The sequence below is a fragment of the Agelaius phoeniceus genome, chromosome Z (genome assembly GCF_051311805.1).
Source record: "Agelaius phoeniceus isolate bAgePho1 chromosome Z, bAgePho1.hap1, whole genome shotgun sequence".
NCBI lineage: Eukaryota > Metazoa > Chordata > Aves > Passeriformes > Icteridae > Agelaius > Agelaius phoeniceus.
Genome location: NC_135303.1, coordinates 21,862,962 through 21,890,922, shown reverse-complemented (window position 1 = coordinate 21,890,922; position 27,961 = coordinate 21,862,962). Strand labels below are relative to the sequence as shown.

At 35.0% G+C, this 27,961-nt stretch overlaps 1 protein-coding gene across 9 annotated transcripts in view; it reads right to left on the bottom strand.

Moving 5' to 3' along the window:
- Positions 1-23,994, bottom strand: part of ADGRV1 (adhesion G protein-coupled receptor V1) — a 282,393-nt gene extending 258,399 nt beyond the window's left edge. For 6 of the 9 annotated variants that reach the window (XR_013180133.1, XM_077172043.1, XM_077172048.1 and 3 more), the window contains exons 1-6: positions 23,899-23,994; positions 15,603-15,765; positions 3,830-4,014; positions 2,755-2,904; positions 1,557-1,652; positions 365-469 (exon numbers count right to left, since the gene is read on the bottom strand). Coding sequence is in view for 8 of the 9 variants with exons in the window: in XM_077172043.1 (XP_077028158.1) it covers positions 365-469; positions 1,557-1,652; positions 2,755-2,904; positions 3,830-4,014; positions 15,603-15,624 (558 nt within the window). In the remaining variant the exon portion in view is untranslated. Of the gene's footprint in view, positions 1-364; positions 470-1,556; positions 1,653-2,754; positions 2,905-3,829; positions 4,015-15,602; positions 15,766-17,979; positions 18,100-23,898 lie in introns of those variants that run through there. The other 3 variants (XM_077172044.1, XM_077172050.1, XM_077172045.1) reach the window with 3 other exon arrangements.
- Between the last annotated feature and the right edge of the window lie 3,967 nt (positions 23,995-27,961).

Sequence of the window (27,961 nt, the reverse complement as noted above, 5' to 3'; positions counted from 1 at the left end):
AGGTGGCAAAGGCACCTTGAAAAGAGTCATGTGTTTATAAACTCTGAAAAATATACAAGACATTTCTTGCACACTCAGACATTGTTTGCTAATAATACCAAAAAATGCTGCTTCAAGTATGTTCCTAAAATACAGAGAATACTCATTGTTTAATATATTTACATTTGTCCTAAATTAAGCAGTTAGATAATTGCAATATTTTCCATTTGAAAGGTAGTATCTTCCCATTTTATGAAATAGAATTAACAAATGCAGACATAGCTATTTAGTCCTTCCATTTTTATAAACACTTAGATAAGTTATGATTATGGCCTCACAGCTTCATCTAATAGTAAAAGGTAAGATGCTTTTTTGATAAACTCACCTCAAAACTTACAATGACTGTCCCGTAGGTTCCTCTCTCCCTGATTAGAGTGAGAGGAACAAATTCGTTTCTGCCCCTAGGCTCATTCACTGTGATAAAGGCAGACTAATGAAGAAAAGGGACAGGCAATCAGGCACAGATCAAATATCACAGCAGACGGAAGAAATTGTTACCATAGAAATACCAAACTCCCACAGACAAGTTAATCCAATCTGCAAACCAGTCTGCTGATGGCATACATTTCCTAGCAACCAATTAGTTCAGCTAATAGAAAGCTTGAAAGGTTTGAGATAAAAAAATTATCATAATGTACGTTGAGTGGGTTTTCTTGGTTTTTGTTGGTGGTTGTTTTTTTTTTTTTTGTAAATGAGTTTAGTTACGATACACTAAGTAAGCACTGGCATATGAGTACTGGTCATATTTACAGGAGTTCCTAACCCTATTAAAAATAGTTTTCTCCATTAAAATCTCATTTGTTAGATAACTAGACAATGGACTCTGTCTATCAAACTGTTGTAGCTGAGAGATTTCAAAGATTTACAACACTTCAGGGAGCAGCATGGATTAATACTATGGTGCTAAAATTTTTTCATATTGGATTTTTTCAGAGAAGTCTTCTAAAAAGTTTATTGCCACAATGCCAGCAATAAAGCAGAGTTTCTCATTCTGCTAACACAAACTTTGTATTATTGCAAATATCCTCCATATCACTAGAGTCACACCACTGTTATCCCTAGAAGGTATTACATTATGCATAGATCATGATTGCTGCTCTTACAGCTTGAGAGTTAACTATAAAATTGCTCACTTAAGATGGGAAAAAGGTATATATTCTTAAAATTCCCAATTCACCTCTTTAACTTTCCAATGATATTAGTCCTCATTTCCTTTACAGTACACTGAGGGGCTGAACAATTTCTAAAAGCTTTATATTTAGATGAGCAACACAGATATTCATCCAAGTTTGAGGATCTCAGGCAACATTTCAACACCTAAAAGCATACAGAAATATTAAAGCTGTATATATGTATGAATTGCATACATATGTATGAATTATCTCAAGAGATGTTTTCAGAGATGTAACTCAGAATCTGTCTTCAAGGAATTTGGGTGAATAACTGACCAGCATCTTTGACAATTTCACCTTTATGTTTACTAAAATGTTCTAAGATATACATATAGAAAGTCATACCATGTTAAAAGAAATTATTCCAAAGGCATTGTCATTTGATAAGATTGTTACAGTGACAGACTTGGGAGTGCCAAGCTTTATCCGTGAAGATGGTTTCTACAATTAAAACCAAAATAAAATATTAAGTATGGTAACAGAAAAAAAGGCATTTTGATGTTACTGTCTCTTAAGAGTTAATATTAGCTTACAAAAAATGTATGTCTTTTTATTATATATCACAATGACAATTGTTTAAAGCAATAGAATCACTAAGGTCATTCCTAATTACTGTGAAAATGCACTGTAAACAATCAACAATAAAGTGCTTGAAACAAACTGCAAATGATTAACAATAGTTAAGCAATTAGTAACAGCATATCAATAGAGAACCATACACGAAGCATCTAACACTCCCAGGTTGTTCTTTTTCCCCTAACATTTGTATAAAGCTAAAAGTTTGAAGCTATTATAGTGGGATACCAGCTAAAGGACTTACTGGGACAGCAACTATAAGAAGCAAGTCTTTATAGCATTGCAAAAATGAGCTAGATTTACAAATCAAAGTGAGAAGGAAGGGAAAATATGCATTTTTATATTCACTGCAAACATCCCCATAGATTTGTAATATTGGCACTGATATAGAAACATTTTTTAATGGAATTTACATCTTACTTAGTCATGAACTGTTAGCTAAAAATATATGAATGTGAACCCCTCTCTTGTAGCATAACTCCTGTGAGACAGAACAATATGAAGAAATTTATTGGTAAATATTTATAAAATAAATTGTTTGGGTTTAGATAAGTCATATTTAACCTCTGCTTCTGGATGACAGGAAGTCATCCTCTTTTTTTACAACTTCCATCCTCTCCTCCATGCACATTCAAGAAAACAAGAAAACATGAAAGGCTCTGTCTTCACAATCTAACTCTTCTGGGCTCTGGTACACCTTCAAATGTCCACAGGTTGAGCAATGCCTGCTCAAGTGTCAGGTGCAGCAACATGACACAGAGATATCCACAGAAATGCAAACTTTCTGAAGAGCAATAAGCATCATCCTGATTGGATTGCAGATTTTAGCTCTTACCTACTACTGTTCACAAGCAGTAAGACCACACTGTAATTAGTGGCTTACAGTGAATGAATGAAATACCATTCACCTATATTAGATTATCCACTGTTTTCTGTGGAATAGATACATTGAAAAATTGAAACTTACCAGTAATGTCAAGTGAAATGTGAATGTTTCATCAGCCTCTGGAAGATCATCATCACAGACAGATATATACACTGTTCGGTTTGTTTCTGTATCGGGTATAAATGCAGCTGCATATGTGTCAAAAAAGTCTCCTGTGTTTTCTCCATCAATCTGTAATAAACACACAACAAATGCCATCTCCTTCTTCTTCAATGTTCTACATTACCATTCTAGACTTATTCAAAAAGACTTCATTCCATCTTTGCTGCACTAAGTCTTCCCCCTGGACATAATTCTTTCCCCTGCTGTCATAGAGTTAATTTCTGGACAGAAGGTACATAGATAATAACCCATTTTATTCATCCTGAATAAACAGGTGAAAAAAAGAAACAATAAAATTAATAGAACACTTTCTTCAGTGTTCAACTATTTATGACTTCCTTCCCTGCAATTTGGTTTCTTTTGCATAATGTAACATATGAAAAGGTTTTTTATTGGAAAAGCTATGCCTCTACAGGAAGCATAGATCTATACATCTCATAATACTGTACATGAATTAAACTTACCTTAGGATGTAACTGCCCTCTGCCTTCCATTCTAAGTACTGGAAGGAGCCTAGGAATTCAACCTAGATTAACAATTTGATCATGAAAGCTGGCAAGATTAAGTCTTCTAAAAAGAATTTCCCTCCTTTCATCTCAGTCAACAAAAGAAAATTCCCCTAATTCTACTGTGAGTTAGGTGTTTAGAGGAGAGATTACAAAGGCAGTCATGTAAAAACAGCAAAGGGTCTCAACTAAGTTTACAGTCGGGCACTGAGACTAACTGGAGAGAAGCCACTGAACCAGCATAGCTAACACACCTGAATCATCCTTCTTAGAACCTAAAGGCTTGAAAGAATCATTGTGAAAAACACTATTCTTCCTCTCAGAAGAGTGAAATTAGAAGTTCAGAGAAGAGGAAACAAAGAGGTTTTTGTCACTCTCACTTGTCTCTCTTATCAGTCACACTCAGAACTCTCCATGTATTTGAGTCACAAAAAGCACTTTAAAAAGTTATCACAGTTACTGAGAATATGACTGCCATGGTTTCTTACCGACACAATTGCTGTGATGTTAGCAGGCTTCCCTGTCCTTTCAATTACAAGGCGTATAACAGTCGTACTTGTTTCATTGACTACAAATTCTGTTTGTCCACTGAACTTCACTTCTGATTCTCCAGATGTGAAATGAATGAGTAATGCTAAAAGCAAATACACTAATAAAGAAGCAGAGGGCATCCCTATAGAAAAAAGATATTAAAATAAATTGTAAATCTAAAATACATAAAGCATTTGTGGTTGACCTTACCAATCCAGTTGGTCCCTCTCAAATCTTCACATACCATGATCATTTTGTGAGTGTCTGAATGAGATAAAAACATGTAGAGGCCTCCACTACAACCAAGACATAAAATGTAAATATCATGTTTGTCTAATTCTACTTTTATAATTTTCATTTAGTGATTTTCTAGACAGTACTTATCAACTTCTTCCAGTGAAGGAATAAGGAGCTTCTTTTAAGAAACAATTTTTTTTTACCTTACCAAAACTGTTTTAATTTTTAATCAACAATAATTAACTTCAAGGTTGACAGTTCAATTTCTACTTTCTTTGCTCTCTAGATTGTCTTTAAAAACACACAAAAAATTACAGGAAGGGTGAAGGGTTGGATACTTGCAGTCATCTCACAGATCATTTTCTGACATCTTATTCATCGTGAAATATCCTCACGCATTTGAATATGTATTTGAGTCTTATCCCATGTCCTTTCATGTGTTCCTGTCCCGAAGAACAGCTGTGCTACTTGGCCATTGCAATCTTTATACAGGCAGACTTCGATTTTCATTTGTTTCTGTACAACATCTAGTATTTTCTGTTAGGTTACGCAAACTTAAAACCAATGTTTTCTTTTACATTATCAATTTCTCTTACATCAGAGTCCAGTTTTGTGATGTAAAATTCAATTTCAAGTCCCAGGGAAGTCATCTGTGAAAGTGTGATACTGTAAAAGAAAAACTTTTAAAAGAGTCTGGCACCACAAATTTCAAATTATTGCATTGTTCTGCAGAGGCTTATATTGCACAGTGCTGACCAGAACTGAGAACATGGATGCTGGATAGGGCAGATTGCTATCATAAGGATCTTAGAGGTTTTGGAAAAAACAAGAGAACAAGAGATTTTTGTGCTCTAAACATCAAAATGCATTACAACATCAAACTTTAATTGAATTAGCTCCCTCACCAAGCTTCTTTTAATCTGTAATCACCATTTTACCCTATTACTCCTTAAAATTTCTGTACAAAAGGTACAAGCAGTATTTGTGTAATTAAATATTTAAATAAAATGTCAATTTGCTTAAAATCATCCTTTCAAGTGTTACAATTACGAGAAAAATCTGGTCAATTGCAGTTGTATAAACTGTGCAGAACATTACATTAATACTTGCATATTAATAACATTTAAGATTGGACATGTTTGCAAAGCAGTTTTCTCTCATTATCTGAGTGGCATTTATGAATATTTAATCATAAATCATCACTAAAATGGCAAATGTCATGCATACATTAAAACACATTTTTGTAAAATAAGTAAATTTGAATCAGAGCTGAGGTCCAGCACATACTCTGAATGATTTATGTTTGCAGTCAGATAGTTTTAATCCTGGACTGAACAGATAATAAGATAGCCTTCAGATCACTTTAACTAATGCAGCTTCAGAAAGATTTCTGAAGTCTTTGATTCATCTTTCAACAAATTCTGTCTGGGCAAGGATAAATTTTATGTTGTGAGGACTTGAAATAAAATCAAAGGCTTATTAACTATGTACAAATTGGAAGTACAGTCAAGAAAACCATCAATGTTTTCCAGTGTACCTCCAAGCAAAGTCTGGTAGATTGACAAAGTTAGTTGATTTTAATTACCTGTAACAATAAATTCATCTAGATCTGTTGAACATCACAGAGGGAACAGTGAAACAAAAAAAAAAGTACGAGCAAAAAATCAGGACTATTTTCTCTATGAAAACAGCTACTCTTTTCACCACCCACTTTTCACACCCACCACTCGAACAATTATGTCTGATTATTTCTGAAAAAAATGTCAGTAATGATTTTGCTGCATAGCTTCACACTACTCTAAGCTTTTATTACCAGGAACCCAGTCCTTCAAGATATCTATGGCTCTTACTGGGAATTCAGTATGTAACAGAACAACAAAAAGAATGCTTGATTCTCACATATCTATCCATTCAGTAATTCTAGTGCAGCAAAAACTTATGGTGGGAAGTAAAGATAAAATATATATATATATACATATATAAGCCCCCTGGAATTTAAAATTGCCAGCACTTCGAAGGTTTTTTTTCCTAGTTTTATGTGGAACTGTTCTGAAAAAACAAACAAAAATTCCCTTCAAGCAGGAAAGAAAAGAGTTACCTAACTTTTGTAAACTCTCAGACAATTACACTCTGCAGAAGCGGGCATCATCCATCCTAAACTGAGGAATTTGTTGACCTTTTAGCTTCAGCTGTTACCTTGTCATAGACTTTGCCAATACCTTCCCACGGTACATGCTTCTAGTAAATAATACTGAAAACATGATCCTTGAGGGCAAGATTACAAAGTTTAGAATTACTTGAATTCTATTACTTCTACTAGAGAGCATACTAAAACTATAGGATTACTCCTGTGGAACAAGAGAAGTTTCACAATCATACCATCAATTATTCAACTGGTGTGTATCCTCCCTTGTTACATTATTTGTACTAAGATTTACTTTGCACAGCCTACAAGAAGTAGTTTTTACTCTATTTATATAAACTACACTTTTAAAATCGTGATTTCTTATTAAATTGATACAATGTAATATAATGAAAAACTATACACCAAGACTAAGAGAATGCTGGACAAATTTATTCAAATTGCTGAAGACATATTATAGGTGCCAGCATTTTACTTAACTAAAAATTAACTCAGTTTATACACTAAATTCCTACATTAATTTATATGGGAATACAATTTGTTTTTTATTAATTATATTGCATAAAGTTCAGCAGAAGCCTTTGCAAGATCATGGATTACAAGACTCTTTCTTATTTCCCTCACCTCATTAAACCACTGGTGACCCTAATTTGTAACTTATTTTTTAAATTAAGATGAAATTCTAGTCCATGTTCACTGCTAAATTTTGGTAAACCATTCATTTGGTGATCAAGTACTCCCCTCTGTTTCAGCTAAATATTATTGAGTTCATTTCCCTCCATCCAGGATATTGACATATTCTAGTTAAATTAGTTTAATATGCCAAAGTCATTGCAATGTTTTTATAACAATTACAAGCAATAGAACATCACACATCTTTAGAGTATGTTCAATTGATTAACTATATTGTTGTCATGCTCTCACTTAAGCCATTTCAAACAATCATTTGTAGTACTAGTGGTAGCTCCAAACAATGCTATGTACTGAGGCCTAGATGATGTTTCTAAGTGATTCATAATAAAATTTTCTGGCATCAAAACCAAACCATACCTTTCAAATAATAATCTAGACATTTTAATGGTATTAAAGGATTTTAAAAACATCCCATTCTTCAACCATATAGTTTTTAAAAAGTAAAGAAATCTAACTCAGAATTCTGAGTCATGATCCCTAACACTTTCTTTTAGTATGCATCTTATGGCAATTTTTGAAGCAAATTTGTATTTTCCACTAAAATATGAAATATTAGTGTAGAATTGAACAAATCATACACTGATTCCACACAGTAATTTCCACAATACTATCACAATTTATATAATAAATAGCATTTCAATCTGTTTTCCAAGGTACACTTACGAAACTGGTGAATCATCAGGATTAGCTTCCTGTTCCCAGTCAGTTTCTGGAACAAATTTCAGATGAAGACTTGAAGGTTTATAAGGAATGAATGGTCTTTTCAGCAGATTTTTACACCAGCTTCTGTGCTTAATAAACTAAACCCTTAAGAATGAAAAGAGTTCCTGGCTGTTTTCTTTGAAATGTGAGGGAATCTATAGCCCAATGGAACATGGAGAGACCAAGAAGGGAAATGAAAGGGCTGCTCCAGATTAAAAATCTGAAATGAAATAAGCATAAAATGCTGGATAGGAAACGGGAAGTGGCAAAAGAAAGAGAGTTCATGAACAAAGTAGCAGATGGAACAAGGGATTAAATATTCTTTACCTCAGAGTTTGTCACTGCTGTTCACAGGAGAAGCAACGAGCTGAAGAAGCACCATTCCCATCCAGCAGCTACAACCTGATTTACCACTTGCCCATCATTAAACAACTCACTGTATATTTCTAAAGCCCACAAACACAGACAAGCAACAGTAAGTCCACTTTTCACTGCCTGCCCTTGTTTACTTCCCATGATTACAAATACCCAGCCAAGCCGAACATTAAAAAACTGGCATGCCTAGTACTTTGCATTGAGTACAGCATTACAACTATCAATGGTTGCCAGAAAGAAGTCTATTCACAGCAGAGATGTCAGCACCCAGCAGCATCTTTGGCTGAATACAATAGAAGACAGATACATGTGGTCTTTCATACATGAAGTGGCAATTCTCTGTAGTACACAGGAACAGCATAGAGCAAGAAGTTTCACAAGGTCATTGCCACTGCTGCACCTGTTGTAGAAACATATTGAAACCCTCCATATTTACGGCATTCTTTTATTTCAGGCATTCTCAGGACCTCTTGACATATACAACAGTATTGGAGAACAACCTGGGAAAGCAACAGGGATTATAAAAACTTTGATTCACTAAACTTCTCCTTTTTATGTTGTCAAGGCTCCAAATTAAAGGAGATATATTTTATTTCAGACTTGTTTCTTCCTTGCCTCAAAGTTCCCACAGTTCACACATATGAAAAAACAGGACACAACAAAAAACAGCATATGGATAGCAGACTACTCAAACCTGCTCTGCTGGTTGTTCTTCCTTCTTTTGGGCTTTTTGTTTAGATGTGGAATAAGTCTCTCATTCTCATATATATTGGAAAAGAGAGTTTTCAAAAGGTGTTATTTCAAAACAATATCCACCTATATCCCCTTTTTGCCCTCAACCTCCTTCAAAGGGAATAAAAAATTAGAATTACACTGACTTTGTGTGCATCCCTGGACCATGCTAATAGTTGCAGAGTCTATCTCACCAGTTTCCATGAACATTCTTCAGTGTTCCATTCTTCTACATGTTTTCCTGTCTTTCTCTTTACTACAAATGCATGTCAGATACCTGACATTCTCCTTCTTATTACTAACACAGGAAAATGCTAACCAATGCACAAATTTTTAGCACTACTAGGTGCTAAAAACCCCTTGATCAGCTTTCACTACCTTGAAGTTTTTGGTCTCAGTTGCCTGCTTCCCTAGTCACTACTGCTGCCTTGAGAGAACAGTATCAATGAACATCAGGCACTAAAAAGATTTATCTGCATTTGAAATTAATGACCCTGCCATCAGTCAATTATTCCCCTGACCACTTTCTTTCTAATGGTTGCAGCATTTTTTTCTTAAATCATGTAATCTATTATCATAGGTATTACTGCGAATGGCAAATTTAATGTAACCTGAACATCTTCATATGATAATTCTTGCTCATTCAATCACCCTTTCTTAGAAAAGGCATGCATCCTTCAAAACAGACATCTTATCCTAAGGAAGAAAGTATACTTAACTTGACTGTCACTATATTTATATTTACTAGTCAGGAAAGTACATTTATCCTCACAGGCAGGAACCAATACATAAAGCAGTAAAGGTGAGGCCAAGACTCAAGCATAAGGAGAAATCCAAATCATCTCACCCTGTTAAGAGAAGTCGCTCAGAGTTAAAAAGAGTAAGAAGTCCAGAGTACCCCTTGCAAGTTTTCTGACAATTTCTTTACATTTTCTCAGAAGAATTTGAGTAGATCTAAACTGTTTTCTTAATTTTTATGTTCTAAAACAAATAATCATCACTGAAGAATCAAATGCTATCTCTTATGCCCAGCAATGTCAAAGATTTTCTGATGTAACTACTTGCTCTAATTCTGAGCAGTGAATAAAGGGCAAAACTCTCATGCAGTGAAGAATCCAGTACTTCTAGCAGCAAGCAGAGGAAACAAAAATCTTCTACAAAAATCTGCAACTACCATATAATTTTCATGTCAAACAGAGAACCAAGAAATAATTTTGACTAGCTGTAAGATCTTGATTATTTTTACCCACACTACCTCCAGTGCAACAACTTGGAGCTATTAAGGTGATTTTAAATTTAGAACAGAGATCAGAGTTCTGATCTCTCTTATTGTAAATAAACTTTGGCTGAAATCTGCTAATTAACAATGTTAAAAAATACACCAGTAAAGATGTGAATTTGCTTAATGTTGAAGCACACTGACTTCATCTGCATAACTTTCAATTTATCTCACACAATTGACAAGAATCTATTAATATATAGGTCTGACTACATACTGTGAAAAGCAAGACATTGGTTTTGAGCATTCCTACATATAGTATAAGTTTAAGTAAAAGGCAAGTATATTGTTTCCAGCTCCACACTGGAAAACATCTTCCACCCATACAGCTCTAATGAACACAGTAGACATCTTTCACAGATGTTAACAGAAATTAATTTACCAGGTATTCCAGAACTAGGGCTAGCTTTTTACCAAGTAACTTTGCATCCAGTAACTTTTGCACCAAGTAACTTCAACTTCAGACACTTACTAAGTAAGCATTTACACACTCTCTTAAACTGGTTTTCGCACCAAAAAGCAAGGGGATTTAAAAAACACAGCAAACAAAAAACCAACAATCAAACTAAATCAAAACCAAGCAAGCCCCACACGAAGATGCCTAGCACTCCCAGCTCATACTTGTAGAAGTAACTGCATGATTGAGCATGCCACAGGATCAGACTCTTAACACATATGGAACCAGAGATCCAGCTGATGAAGGTCAGCTGGCTTCATGGCAAAGCAGCCATTTATTATACTTCAGTAGCGATCTTAAACTTCACAATAATTTCCATTTGTATCTCAACTTTGGAGGTTTCTTGCACATCCTCCATGCTCTGACATAACAAATGCTGAGAACATATGTTGGCAGCTGAGGACAAAACAATCACAGTTTCAAATACCTACTATCTGCTGTGAAGGAAGTTCCATGGCCTGAATCAATAGCATATAACAGAAAAGAAATCATGGGTTTCTGCAGTACAGTGGTTATTTTTTTTTCATATTTAAAACTAAAAATAGAAGCATAATTATACATAATTTGTACATAATTTTATTGCAAGAAAAAACCCCAAAACTTTAGGGTACAGAATAGCAAAATTAAACCTCATGGCGAGGATAAGATGGCATTGTTTCAGGTACACTGACAGAATTGTTGCTATCCATAACCGGTTCTTACAATTTAATACACATATATGAAACAAACAGAATTTTTAATGTGTTTCCTAATTATTACAATAATTGAATCAGAGAGATTTTCTTGAGTTCAAAAAAGCATATTATTTGATACAAGAATTTAAGGCATATATAAAACAAGCTTCTTTTCTAAGTAAGAGTAAAATGTAATAATTTTTCATTAGATTGCAACAAATTAAAGAATCTGTGTGTTACGAAGTCCCCCAAAGACTTCTTTCTGTAGAAGTAAAAACACATTAGTGTAATTTGTAAAGATGATTAGTGTGGGGCCCTCACTCTAATCTATACTATGTATTTATCCCTTAAATCCAGGCAATTTGTTTTTAGATAAAACATATAATATTTATTTCTCAGAGAAGAGAACCCTTAAGCAAAATTTGTTTGGATCCAAAGCCTTCTTACACTACTTTTATCATGTATTCTACTTTGCCTGGCTTTCTAAACCTTTTAACCCATGTCACAATTTATTAATCACTATTTAATAATTAGAATAATTCCCTTATTAACTGGGTATTTCTTTTCATTCTTCTAAGGCACCCTGCAGTCCAAGACAAGGAAAGCTCTTTGTTGATTAGTTATTTAAGACCAGCAACAATAACTATGCAGGAAAGAAAGGTGCTTTGAGAGGATTACACAAAGCTAGTTCTCAACAGCACCAAGCCAAAAGCAGCAAATTACAAACCCACATACTTCATTGCATGTAACCAAATTGGCTGGTTGAAATGCTAATTGCCTTTCAGCAAAGCTAAAGGCAGACAGAGGACCCTGTGCTTCAGAGAATGACAAGCATTTTTTACCCCACTTCTGCACCATTGTCTTGCTGAGAATTCTTCAAAATCTATTCATAAAGGTAGCTCTCTTCCTAACCTTTAAAAATGTGGGAAATTTCTAAAGCTCTTACCAATACCTCAGATCTGTTGGCCTGCCAAACCCGTAACAGATGGCTGAATTAAGGCCATGTTAAATCCCTAATGAAGTAAAGCTTGAAACAATTCAGAGCAGTAACATATTGGACCAGTCCAAGATAAGTGACTGAGAAGTTTCTTTTGCCATCAGAAAATGAGAGTCATAACAGCTTTCTAATTAATGAATTTATACAAGATTAGATAAACAAAAATATCATGGTATAGGACAAATATACATTGCTGTTACATTCTTGAGAAAATTCTGTCCTGATTAAAATAATCCACAAATACAAAAGCTCTGATAAACATGCAAAGCATCTTCTTTGCTGTTTAATTTCACTAGATAAATTTAGCCTGTCAAATATGCCTGCTTCAGTAAATACCAGCATACTTATCTTAACTACAACCTTGGTTTGGATTTTCAAATTGTTTCAGTACAAGAAAATACAAGAACTTAAGTTTTATAGGAAATACTCATAAGCCCATCTATTAAGCATTTTTTTCATATTTTTCATTTTTTCATATTTCAGACTTATAGCTTGAAAATTCTATCTGAAACTGCCTCAAGTTCTCACACACAAAGTTAGCTAGATCTTGGAAGTGTTTATTTACACAAAGTATTTCCCAGTGATATTATCCCCTGAGAAAGTGACTTAAGCAAGTGAGAGTTTGCAGAAATTTGCAAAAACATTTGTGATTTAGTATTTTTTTTCCCAAATAAAATATGTTACAGTGGGTCCACCTGGAGTAAGACAAATGGCAGGTAATATTGTTTTCCCCTGTCAATCTTTTTTTTTCTTTCCTTAAGAAATAGTAATGACACTCCTATTAGACAGACGTAATTCTTGAATTTTTGGAACTATGACAATGCCTACAAATGACGGCAGTGTCTTTGTAAAATTCAGTTTTATTATGGAGATACTATAGAGCACCTGACTCTTAATATATATTGAGAGAAACATTTAGACACTATATATGCTTATTTCTAGAGAGGAAAAGAACTGATGTATTCATGTGTATATGACAGTTATATATATATATATATATATATATATATATAAAATTTTTATTTATATCTATATACAGTTATATATATATACTGGCTATACTATAATTGGCCAGTCTTGTAGAGTTGTAATGCAAGTACAATTTCTACAAATGAGTACAGCCGATCAAGAGGATTACACATGTAAAAATAATTATATATGTGATCATATTTTTAGAAGGTCAAGGCCTAATAGTCCATGAGCAAATAATTTCAGCATATATTTTTTATTTACTATTGCCTACCTATGTTTTTGTTTTTCTTAGTGAACAACTAAATTGACTGATACCAGGAACACCCTGGAAGAGGCTGGTATTATTCGGAAATAAAATTCAGCTAAATTGCATCAGATAATCTATCTCAAATAATAGCAAGAGTCATACATAAATTTTACTGTTCCAAGGCTTTCCAAAACACCTGGGACTAAAACATTTCTGATGTAGCTGAGACAAATTTTAAATTTCCCTTTCTTCAAAGGGAAGAACATATTTTTCCAATTTTTCAATGAAACATTCTAAAATTGAAGTTCTGTTAAGCTCATAGACAACTTTTAAACCATGCTTTTTAAATATCCCTTTATTGTTACCACGTCACAATTCTGAACACCAGTGGTAGCTGGGTAACAATGTCAAAGGTGATTTATAGACCATCAATATTTTTCTCACAAATTGCTATAAATCATGGCTGCCCAATGAATGAGATCCTCACAGACCTCTGTAGTGGTACTCTTCTTTAGTGTTACACAACTAAAGGAATATGCTATCATAGCTTATCCAATACTTTAATTTCAGTCATCATATTTACATTCTAAGTAAAATATTCATGTAAGCATTTGTAGGTTTAAGCACTCTATTTTTTTAATGGAATTCCAAATCAAATAAAAACATACTGAAGATAATAAGCTTAAATAAAAATCCATGGGTAGTAGAGATTTTAATACAGGCTATGATTTAGACCCAGTTCTGAAAATTTATTTCAAATAAAGCTTACAACAATTTCTCAGGGAAGAATTGCACAGCAGATTTGAATGCATGAGGATCAATCTCATTCACTAGCACGAACAATTTGAAACTCCTCCAACATTGTTTTTCAACCTTAAAAATACTGATAGCACAAATAAACTGCCCAACACTAGATTTCACAAAAACAGATAACATTTTCCCATTGATTTTCATGTGTCCAGGACAGAGACCACACTGACAATCTAATAAGCATGTGCTCCCATTATCGATGTTAATTAATTTTTTCAGAGGTAACTTTAGTAAACATTATTGATATCTTCATCTAAAGCTATTAAAACACAAAAGTGTATTAGAAAACTGCTAAAGCACAAAACTGTGCTTTAGAAATCTATAAAAACATAAATATCAGTAACAACTACAAATTAGAAATTTTAGACCCTTGAAATGTGATAGCTCTTACATTATCAAACATTTGACAGTTTCAATTTTAAGCCTATTATGCCACGAATTATTTTATTTCCTCAGGAATCTGGTTCTTTTCAGTCTTTCAACGCTAAACTCTGTTTAGTAGGAGAAGCTTGTTCTAGGCTTAAGGGACAGATAAACTAAATATATCACACTCTACCTTCAGTTCTTAAACTGTCCTCATGGCTGAGTCCCAAAATACTTAATACTTAACTAAAAGATCTATTCTAGAAAACATGCATAAAGTACTATCAAGAAAAAAAACCAAAAACACTTTTGGCTTCTATATAACGAATAGGATTTTTTTAAAATCACATGTTATTTCATATCTGCACTATAAAGCAATTACAGACTCATTAAAAAACAATGACTGATTTTTGGCAAGCAGTTCCAAATACATTTGATCTTAACTTTATCTGGGTTAGCAAGAGTGAATTATGCAATGTCTTACATAGAATCAACACATCAAAAGCAAGAAACAAAAGCAGTATTTCTAATTGTAATCACTTACATCTCATATTGTAATTAATAATGTTTAAAATTCATTCCTTATTAGACAATGACTTGAAAAATTCATTCTTACTTTCAACTCACTCTCCTTTAAAATACACAGTGCATAGGCAGCTACTACCCTTCTACTTTCACCTAATTTAAATTGCCAATGTTTTATTCTTTTTGAGAGTCAAAAATTGTTGGCTTCAGACTGAGCTGCATCCTGATAGCTTCCCCTGAGAACAGAATTTTCCACTGGAAAGACTACCGTCTCCACCCTGCCTGGCTTTGCAGAGCAGGAAGAGAAGCTGCTGGAACAACAGAAACCTTAGCAGACTGTCACCCTCCAGCAGCCCCTCATGGATGGATGAGCGACAGGCTCAGCGTCTGCCGCTGCTAAACCCCGTCCCTGCCGCAACAGGTGCTGCCTGCATAACATCAGGTTGGACAGGGAACATCTCTGCAGCTGATACAGGATGCTTCTAAAGCAACTACTGCCTCAGAGAGAGGGACAATAAACGTACCTGGACCCTGGGACAGGAACATCCGCGTCTTCTGGACTCCGACAGCCGCCTGCACACCCCCTGTCACTCACGCATTATGCATTCCTGTCTCCTACTCCTCCCTCTGTTCTGAGCAGCGCCCAGCACTCTCCTCCCTCTCCTGACTGCTGCTGCCTTCCCACTGCTGTGGAGATAAAAAGGGGTGGGATGGAAGAGGACAGAATTTTTTCAAAGCCCAGCAACTGCCGCTGCACTGCCGTAGTTGAGATAGAGCCAGCCCCTCCCGCCAGCGCCTTGGCAGGTCTTCCACTCAGCTTGGGCTGCACTGTTGTATTATTCTGTACAGCAAAACTGACAGGTTTTATTATTGGATTATGACAGATTTTGGATTCAAATTCTCAGTGGCACCCGAACATGCAGCTCATCTTAATTCACAGCTATTCAGTGCTCAGGGTGGAGAAACAATTCTCTGCTAGAGAAACAATTTCCAATCCTAGATAAAGCATTTCAGACTCACTCTAGCTAATATCAGATTCATATTTAACGGTCACCACCATCCCAAGAAAATCCTGAGCCACAAGACAGAAACAAAGGCAACACTCAGATGTTGTCAGTGTTCGCCCCCAAACACACAGATTCTCCCACTTAAGAGCATATAAGTATCAAAATTTCTTCTTATCCAGTAAAGGAGAGAAGGAATAAATAGAGCACAGAAGTATTCAGGCAAAACCAAGACAGAATCTAGTATACTCTATCCCTCCTGATGTCATTAGCCTAGTCACTACATCAATCTGTACTGAGCTATGATAATTTGGGAATAATGTAAACAGACATGGAAAGGTAAAGAAAATGCTAGAGAATGATGAAAGGTTAGAAAAATTACTTAGTAAAAAGCATTTTACTAAAAACAATTTGCTTATAAAAAATGATGTTTATAGTAGAAGCATGCCACCTAACAAGCCATCCAGCCTAGTGTAGACTCATAGCAGAATAGGATGAAGTGTCTCTAAGAGGTGGTTATTTCCCTCCTCTGACAAAATAGGGAGTCCAAATAGTTATCTCAGACTACTACCTAGCTTTGTTAGGTAAGAAGAATCTCTCTATTGACTCTGTATACAGCTAAAGAGAAAATCAATGTTGATAAATAAAAATTTGCAGTATAACTGATAAAGTCATGGACAATCTAATATGCATATGGAAAAGTAGACATTAATAATCACAAAAAACTCCAGTTCTTAAGAGTTGAGGAAATATTGAGATGATTCACCTAACATTACAAAAATTCTCTTTTAAAAAAAACTTCAAGTGTATTTTTTTGCTTCTAAACAACTGTGCTGTGCATGTAAAAGGAATTCAGGTTGTTCTCTTTGGTAATCTGTTTTATATGTTTAATCACTTCTTGCACTAGTTCACCTGGGTTTATATCTGGCCATATTTTTTTGATCAATACTTTATTATGCATATTCATCTTGAAAAAAAAAAAAAAGGAGCAAGAAGCATTCCTTCTAAAGCCAATACCAATAGTATTGGCTTTAGAAATGCAAAATTTTCCACCAGTCAGAATTTAATGCATGAACATGAGAGATAAGCAGCATGTTTTTCAATACCATGCTGTTACTATATTTCAGCTTTAAAATCTAAATACCATATTGTTTTTCTTCTGTGGATCAACTGGCCAAAAGGATACTAGAGGTATAAGACTATTTTTATCTTTTATTCTACAATGTTGTTTCAGCTTATATAATTTACCTTATGTTTTCCTCTTTTCATCCAGTTTTTGTACAAAGCTCACCTCCTACTAGCTATCAGAGGGGCTGCCTTAGCAGTCATTAGTTCTCAATCACAGAAGGCCTGAGCACATTAAACATTGCTAATTACTGAGCTGGAAAGCTAAGGATGAATGAGAACTCAGACTTGGGCTCAGTAATTCATGTGGTTATTCTCATGGACTCTTTCCACAAGACTGCATTCAGACCCAAAATGACTGCACCTTTTGCTGTGCCCTCTGACTCAACGCGTGGTACACTCCATGTTTTCACTCAAACTCTGAGGATTTCCTAGTTACTTTTTTTCATTTTCACCATACCACTCCAGGGATCTGTGCTTCCTTTTGTTACATGTGAAGATGAGAGACAGCTACCATAGGATTTTGTCAGTGATAGTCCTCAAGCAGCTGGAAGGATGATGGTGATTGACATCAGACACTCTACACACACACTTTTAACAATTCAGCATGCAGCCCACACTGCACTCCCAACCCTTACAAATGTCAGAGACAAACAATCAGGACTGGTATTGGACCTACAATAGATCTGGCATTGCACAGAATTATGCCTCCAGGTCAGCCTTAGCTTCTCTTTTCAATAAAACCAGTAAATAAGGTATATTAAGTACACACCTCACTTCTTTGTTTGTTTGGATACCCTTTGTTCTGAAATCATTAAAACTCTGTAAGCAAAAAATGGCTCTGCTGCAAGTAAACCAATACTGAAAGTGCCAGAAACAACAGACCCCAGTTTGTTTGTTTGTTTTGAAACCTTGCCTTTTCCCTTCATTTGGCATCATCTGAAAGAAAAGACCATAGAAGAGGGAGTTAGAAACAAATTCCTGAGAAAGAACACATGACTTAAAGAAGCAAGAAGAAAAAAACACCTTACAAAGGTTTTTCAGGCATGTGTACTTTCTCTTCTTTGCATTTTTGTTTCTATTAAGTAAGATTTTTGTGTTTTATCAGTGCCATTTGGTTTTCAGTAAGAGGTACTGAAATATTAATCTACAAATATCAAAAAACAAAAATAAATGCTATAATATTTTTTTTATTCATAAATGCCACTAAAATTCACCTGTGTTTTCACCTGCAACATCCAAGCTTCAGAATTCTGGGCTAAGCACCTATTTGGATGCAAGTACCAAACAAAGAGATTCAAAAAATTTTGAAGTTTTGGTCCTGCACAGGTTCAACTACTCAGAACAAGGAACATGAAGCATGTGCATAGCTCTTTCATAGATCAATGCTTAATTATGATATAACAGACAAGTTATTTTTACCTTTTATTTATAAATCAAGCTCTCCAATATGATGCACTTCAAAAATACATAATATCCCCCAGATTGAGGCAGATACTGAAGCTCATCTTGCTTCTTCACAGAGCAATCACAAGATATAGAATATTTTCCTCCAAGAAATTAACTTGGTCTTGGTAGTCAGCTGTTAGTTGTTTGTTTGTGTGTTTTTAAAGTGGATTTTCTTTGAATGATGGTCCATGGTGCTGAGTGTTTTTGCAAGATAAACCATGCTAGAGATGGCCACAAGCACTAATATCCTTCCCTGTGCATGTGCAGCATGTGCTCGATTTTTGATTCTGATTTGTTTGTTTTGCTGACATCTACGTTGCATTTCCCTTTCTTCCTTATTATTTAGTGTGATTCACACTGGGGACCACTTCCAACTGGCAGTATTGAAAGAAACAGCAGCCAGAACTATAGAACATGGCTTTAGTAGCATAGTCTTCAGGGAACTATGCTAAGTCAAGCTTTAAAAGAGGGCAGAACCAACCAAAACTTATACCAAAGAGGTGTGCTCATCTCACAGCCTGACTAGTCTGTACTAGCAGGCTTCTGACCTATCCCATAGCAGCTTAGGATCATGGTTGGGTTGTCTCTTTTTCAAAATGTGAAATGAGGTTTCTGATCACTTTTTGGTTGTTCTACCTGCACTCTCTGGAGACCCCTATCCAGCTGCCCAATGCCAGAGAAATGCAAAACCACTGCCAAGTGACACCTGACACCAGACACTTGCACTGCTCTTTTTCATGAACTTTACCACATCCTTTTGTTGGGCTGGGAATGCTTTAATGTCATAATCTTGATTTTACTGCATGGGTTCCTGATAAATAAACAAACACATGCAGGAAATACAAAAAATAGACAAATGCAAACAATGCTAATAAACTGAGAAGACTATATAACAAAATTTGAGTATTACACTTCTGACTGATTGGTTTATGCCAGACTAGTTCATGTGCTGACATATATAGGTAAACTCAGATATTGATCTTCTATTTTTTAGAAATGTCCAGGATTTAAGAAACTGAAAAATGAGAACTTTCAAGCATATAGTGCTCTTTTTCAGATGTTTTTTAATGTTTTTTCAGTGGACAAACATGAATTTGTTTGTGCTTCCTATGATCAATTTAATAAAGATTAACGTTTTTATGGTACAGATCCTTACTTGTATGCAGATAAAGCATGCTGACGTTAACATTTTAAAAGAGCTTTTAACATAAAAACTTGAATTACTCCTAGTATTAGGAAAAAGAAAATAGTTCCTAGCATCTGCTCATTAAAGGCTGCTATATTTTAACTCACATTACAACGGAAACACTATTCATATAATCATAAGTTTTTGATTAATGAATTCTCATTTGACAAGACTTCCACAAAAAGTGACATGGCTTTTTAAAAATGTCAATTTAAATATTAAACTGTACGAAAAATGAACACTTAATGAGAAAATAACTGCCTTGTTTCAAATTAGTGCATCTTAGATTTGGGTGATCAAGCTCATCATGCCATTTTGAGACAATTTAGATCATTTATGTCATTCTAATGATGCAAGAATGTCATCTGTGAAGGGTTGGTATGGTCTTACAATGTTACATAGCTCATTTCAAACCAAAGTGCATGCTTACTGGGTTGTGTGCCATGTGAAGAAACAGCAAGATGAGAACTTGTCAAGACCTGCCTGCCTGCTTCTCTTATGCAGTGACTGCTGCTAAATGAAGTCGCAGTCTTGCTTCTTCAAGTGCATTCACCTCTTCATTTGCAGTGTGTCACTGATAATGTACATTCTATCCAGAAAATAAGTATTACAAGTATAACCTAAAAAAAATCCATCGAAACACACAACTTCTGAGCATGTCAAGCACTAGACTGTAAATTCAAATAGAATGGTTAACAAAAGCACATTTTTTGAAGGTAAGATATAATAAAAATATTAAAACCTCTCTATATCTCCTGCATCTAATTTTGTCTTAATTTCAAAGTCCTCAAAAACTATTTAAAAACAAAAGCAAGACGATTCCAGATGCTGTATACAACTTAACTTGCTTTCCCAGCTCACAACTAAGCATTCTGTTTGCTTCCTTTCGAATGAGGAAAAGAACTACTTGGAAACACAAAATCCCCTATATCTTTCAACTTAAGAATTGACTCTTCTCTTTTTAAGTGAAACATTGAAATGTTTTCTCACTAATTGATTACCTTCCCCCCTCAGAATTAAAGACAAATTACTTGAGAAACTGAAATTAAGTACCTACAATAAATACAAACTTTCAATGGAAAGCTTTAAGGCCAGAATTTTTGTTTCAGAAGTAATTATTTTCCATGTTTATGAATTTATTTTCCTGGCTGTGTGGAATCCTGGCATTCATCCTTGCCTGTACAAAGAGGTGCTGAACAATTTGGCATTCCAATGCTGAGATGGTGCTTCTGAGGACTGTCAAGCACACAAAGGAGAAAATAATAAAACAGTGCTAATACAGTAGATAACATGCTTATTTTGGAGTTGGTTTCCAAGGGAAAGAATATAACTATTGTCAATAAATCTGCTTTTCATACATACAGTTTCATTTGTGCTTTGAAGACATTCACAATTTCCCTCTATTAATATAATACTTGATCTGTAACATTTTAAAATGTTATTTCTAATTAAATAATTGTATGCCATTGTTTTTTATTGTCTGTCTAAAATGTAATGCATTTATAATAACTTATTCCCTGTGACACCTGAAATTTGAGTACTTCAAATGCAAGCAGATTGAAAATAAAACCACTTAATTATTTTTATACTGCAAAGAATCCTAAAGCAACTGCATATAAAAGTTCTAAACATGATTTGTTATTTGCTATCAAGGTATTGCAAAAGCCCACATTGATGCAGGCACACCATCTAATGCATAAATTTTCCTACAAAATATAACTCATGTAACAGCACTATGAAACACATTTTCACACCGTCTTTTAATTTGTGGCATTCCAAATCAAAAGAGAGGTTGTTCAGGCAAGAAATAAAACCATTCCATGGGAAAGTGATATACAAAGGAAAAACTACTGAAATGCATGTTTAGGGCAAAGAGTATAAAATAATAAATCCTATATTGTTTAAAATCTGTATAAGATCAGCTAACTTGATCTTTTAAAGTTGTTTCCAGTTTACACTCATCATGTGTGGTGCTTCCCTGTGGCTTGTTATTCTACTTCAATGGCAGAGGGAGGAAACCAGCAAAGCTCAGTAGCCATACTGCATAGCTCAATGTAACCATGGAAGCATTTGTCCATTTGCCAGAGTCTCTCCATAACGATTCAACCATTCATTTCATTGAATCAATATTGAAGCTTTTAAGATTTATTACTTGAGTGAGGAGGAAAACTAATAAAACAGACTCTTTGTTGCTTCCCATTAAATACAACTTGTCACAGTAGGCATATTAATATCTTGCATACATTTTACTGATGCCATGTGGGCTATGTTACTGTCTCTCCTGATGAAGATTACTAGTAACATATTCGCATTCACATCCCTGATACTTTCTAAAAGAATTAAAGGTTTCTGATGTGTTCTACTGTCCCGTATAGAAACTAAATCAAATAGAAAGACAAAAGTTGTAAGAAAATGAGAGTGGAAGGAATCTATTTTAAAATTCATGAACATGCTCCCTTCCAAGAGTCTGTTTCAAGTAGATCATTCTCATATTTATGTCATAAACTGAATATTTGTAATCATATATTAAGTGCTTTAAAAAGTTGAATGAGATAATTTATTTTACAAGTATTTTCATATTTTTTTAAATATGCTATATTTATCCAGAAATGACAGATGCAAAATTGAAACAAACATGTTTTGTATGAAAAACAACCATTTCTTAAGCTGTATACTGGTAAGTATTTGATATTACAAATAGCTATATATGTTTTTTGTTGTAATCAATTTTGTGTGGAAAATTTGAAAGGCAGCATAGTAAGATGTTTACAACTACAATATTATTACTTATTACTAATATCAGGAGCAGAGAGTATTAATCCAACAGTTTCATTTAGACTTATATGCCCTTATAGGTGAAAATGGAAGGCTCATAAACAAAGAGTTTACCAGGCTGTGGATGTCACACCTGTTTCTATATAGAAGATTTTTATGACTCTGAATCAGACTCTTTCCATGAGATAGCCTCCCTGGTCCTGCTCCCACTCCCTTCTACTATTCCCTTTCCCTTTGATAAAAAGCTGCTCAGCATATACCACTCTTCCAGCCAAAAGCAGCTTAAAACAAAGGATGAAAGTAATGCTAGGATATTTCAGAGAATTCTCTTCCGTGCCTATAGGCCTCTGCTCACATGGTAAGAACAGAAGAGGCATGGAAGAGGCAGCTGCAGAGCTGACAGGATTGCAGGGGCACCAACGCCAGTATGAGGGCACTTTCCCACTTCCCAGTGGAATGATATCAAAGGACAGTTTGCCAGAGAAAGCTTTTGTCAGCTGTAGCTGCAGGTAACGATGTACCAATATGGAATACATTCACTGTAGAAACTTGTGAGGAAAGTCTGTATCAACTAAGATACAACCTTTGTCAATATGGTATATAACATAAGCAGGTTTAAAGGGTTATAATATCAGCAAGTTCAGAAACAGACAGGTTTACAGATTTTGGCTTTAGAGAATGCACAGTCACAAAGCAACAAAGCACCTATGGAGCTACTTTGTCATTTTATCTCCATATGTGACCAGATCTTACTGCTTTTACTCATCTACACAGAAGTATTCCCTTCCTTCAGGCTGGATGTACCCTGAAGGCATCCCTGCCAATGGAGGATCTACACATAAGCTGCCTGCAGCCTCAGGTTTGCCCCACTGGCCCAAGATCCAGAAGCATTTTATACCCTTTTGTATGCCGACATGTACCAAAGCCAATTGCAGTCATCAGAGCTCTCTCGTTTCTCCTGTAATTCCTACCTGGTGTGGCTCTTAGTAGAAATCACACTGACCATCAAAAACAACTGCAATAGGGGAAGATGTGGAGACCCAAGTATCTTTTGTCACAGACATAAAATTTCATTATGAAGACATGAAGATATTTGTAATATGTAGTTCAACAAGGATTACAAATAGATCTCCTCCACACTCTCTCCCTGTAAATACAAAACTCACAACTGAATGTTTGTGTTATCAATATTAGTGGAACAGGAATGAGAGTATTACAGTAATAGAGTTCACCGGATAGGCTGGTTCCATTAAAACAAGTCATATTAACACTGCTGAATACCTTCAAAGCTAAAATAAAGGTCTTCTGAATCATTTTCATCTGAAGAAACTCAAGCAGAGAAGCCGCTCACCATAAGTGTCCAATGTGATTCTGTGACTGGGAAAGAAAAAACAAGCATGTGTCATCTTCAGACACATCAACAGCAGATTAGTGACAAGTAGTTGAGATGGTGGAATTACTTTTGTACGTGGAACGAAAGGGGTGGATATTTGAAATTGCATAAATACTGGTATCTGCATTTTAAAAACAATGCTGTAACTCAGGGAGGATCTAAATAAATCAAATTCCCAGAAACTGAGACCTAGAGAAAGAAAACAGAAGTCAACAAACTCTGAATGCTTAATCAATTGAAAACAAATGAGATGAAGACTTGAAGACAGTGCAAATATTACCTGTGAAGAAAAAGAAGATAAGTACTGAAAGGTTTCCTTACTTTACGCAGGAAAAACATATGAAATAGTAATAGCTATTGACTGGATTTATTACAGTCATACAGTAAAAATTGGAAAAAATTTGTGATAATCTTTAAAGCAAACAAACAAAAGCCAAAAACCAACCAACCAAAAAACCCCAAGGAAAAACCTCAAACAACCAAAAAAAAAAAAACAAAACCCAAATCCACTCCAAAAATAATTTCATCTATTACATTACCAAAACAGTTATTCATCAACAGATAGGAATTCCAAATCTAATAACTAAATCCATATGTGAATAATTTGAAAGATATTTTCGAGAAACTATACTGCATTTTCCCATACTTTTTACCATAACTGAATGGGCTCCCTGATAGATTTTCTTATTCAGAGGGTACTTAAGCAGTAAATCAGAAGCAAATATGCAGTTATTTACAGTTTTTGAAAATAAAATATCAAACAACCAATCCACCCTACTGGCTGCATTGTGAAAGGCACACAGCATATTTCTATTATCAATACACATTAATGTGTATTGTTACTGATTCCTGTCAAGTAACCAAAGGGGAACAGCAAATATGTACAGTATCACACAGGGAAAATACAGTCTCAATCCAATTGTATTTTTTCATTTACTGTCATTTAAACTACAACAATAATAAATTAAACAAATACATTCTGGGTCATTTTAAGCCATTTTTCTTTTGTTGGACCCTTGCTAAATAAAAAGGATTTATGGTAGTTTTGAGGATCAATGGTTGGACTTAGTGATATTAAGGGTTTATGATTATAGCTAAATGTATATATGCAAATATTTCTACCGGAGAACAGACTATACGGTGTCTGCAGATTTAGCATTATTTGCTTCTTGCATACTTTTATAAAGATCTTGAAAAATTCCTCTTACTGCATCTTACAGTCATGTCTTAATAACTTCCTTTGGTGTGTACTGGAGTTGCAGAGCTACCTTGACATTACTATTTCCTACAGTTGTACTACCATTGTACTGCCAATTACGTAGCAGAGAAGCAGAGACAGACAAAGGCTGTACATGTATTTCTGTGTGAATCTCTTAATGAGTAAAAATTTATCTTGTCATTCAAGGAATTAAAATATACATTTAGACACTTTGACACTAGTTATTGAAATGCAAATCTAGACTGGTGGCACCAAATCATAGAATGACTTACAAAAACAGTGGTGGCACATGACATGGGATAGCTTCCAGATGGAAAGAATACGTTTGGGATTTTAATAAAAAATTACTAACAAGTTATATCAGCCCCCCCTCCACATTTTCCTTACAACTCCTTTCTAAAAATTTCTTAAGATCTTCCTAATCTTTCTATGTGTATACTTCCAAGCTCTGATCAGGCCACACAAGAAATAACATGACCAAGAGGAATGTGGTACAGATCCATGCAGATGCTGTTGAAATGCCATGGTGTGATTAACACTGACCCTCTTGCTCATTGAGAATGCACTATTAGGATATGCAAAGTAACTTACATGGGAATAGAGAAAGGCTGTATTCTTATTAGCATTCATGGGAGCGATGCAGCCCCAGTCTTGTTCATCAGGTTTGGAATATACTCTTTTGTTATTGATGGGAAAATGTCACCAGTTACAAATGGTTACACACATGGGTGTAGCAGGGTCAAAGCAAACTCCAGTACTTTTTTCCCGTTCTAAGGCAGAGTGCTGCTTCAGCAGTTCTTTTTTGACCTGGTGGTATACCTCTGTAGATAAAAGAAATGGTGAAATTCCCTGTTCCTGATCTTTGCTGTAGCCTCACAACCCAAAGATTAAAAAAAACCTCCAAAAGGATATTACATTAGTGGTGCATGATGGGTCAATCATTAGACACCACTGCAGGCACCCTTGCGTACAAACTCTGACTTCAAACTCCTCTACGGATCCACCCGCAGCTCTGATGAGTCTCATAAAACAGTCTTTCAAAAGCATGAATAGGATCTGAGTCATCAGTTTCCCAGCTACAGATAACTGCAGTTACTTCACTTCTATTACTAAAGCTTCCTTTAGAAAACAAAACAGAACTGCTCGGTGCTGCAAATATTCCTTACAAGTTATGGTACTTCTTAATAGATGAAATCCTAAATCTCGAAGTTAAAATTAATTTTCCTCAAGATCCCACAAGAAAACTTTGGGCTTATGGGAAATTAATTCAATTTTGTTATCTTCAACACTGCTCTTTCCAGAAATACAGTGGTGGAAGGCTCATTCTACCTGCATTTAGCATGCCCAAAAATAAAATCATTCTGGGACTCCTACAAATATGTTCACACATTTGTCATGTAATCTGACAATCCAAGCTTTGTTGGATACCAGCTTCTATCTAAATCTTCAGTGCAGCTGTGTTAATCAGCACAAGCTGTGCTTCTGACCCCCGATAAAAATAGAAAGCTTATTTCTGAGCAGGCTTTGATTGGTAAGATGCTATGAAAGAAGAAATTGCGCCAGTCTAGGAGAAACCACACTGTTCACAGTTAATTACACCTGAAACACTCAGCAAGGAAAATGTTTTGTGAGCCCAAGTGTCAAGAAAATACCCTTAACTAGGCCTCTAAATGGTTTAGAAAGTGTCTGGACTTATAAGAAACTTTGGTATGAGGAAATTCTGACTACACTAGGTAGCCACTGGGCTCTTTTCACAAGTGCAGAATAAGAAAGCCAGAAAATTAGCTTCAATGAACTTGTAGGAACTTCCTGTAGGAACAATATCACATTTAAATGCTAGTACTACTCCATGCTTCTTCACAAACAGCAGTGATCAGACCTGCATGAAATGGCCAGCTTGTTATTTTGTGCTGACTTCTGTAACTGAGAATATTTCTACTCTTTCAGGCAAACCTCTATGTTCTTGAGAGAAATGTACTGCTCGTGTTGATGCTATTTGGCTAGGGAGTACCTAGACAGTCTTGTGAATGCCTTTATTTTAACTGATCGTCCCTTATATACAACAGAATACTATTTCAAGGTAGATACAATGTGTAATATATACACACAAAAAATGGGCTGGCATACAAGAACACAATGTACCTTCACAGCTTGTTTTACAATATCTGGAAATGTGGCTTCAATTAAGCTTCTGTGGGTGTGAACGTGACACTTCATAGAGCTACACAATTGTAAGCTCTTATTTTTATGTCTTTAGACTCAAGACATCTGGTTTTCCAAAGTAAAGACATAAAAAAAAAAAATCTGTGTTTTTTAATATCAAACATATTTCTAACCACTTTGGTTGTTTAGCAAGGCTCAAAAACAAAAGAAAAAAACCCCAAACCCTAATTTAAAAGTACCATAAGATCAAATTTAATCTATTTTTAGATTAAAGAACCAGACCTGCAAACTCATTTGCCTTCAACATTTTTTTACAACATATTTAGCCTTAGAGCCATCAGTTTTTTTAATACTTTACTCCTGCTGTAATCCAAAACTTCCTGCTAAGACTGTGTCAGCAAAAATACACACTAAGTTAAATCTATCTAGGACATCCGTCTGTTGCCTCAGCACCCCAAAAGCGGCTGACAGACCCCTACAGTAGAAATTATTCCCCTAGGAAAAGAAAGTTGAAATATCGACAGGGTTTCATTTGTGGTACCTCTGATGTGAGAAAGATCTATCAGTGA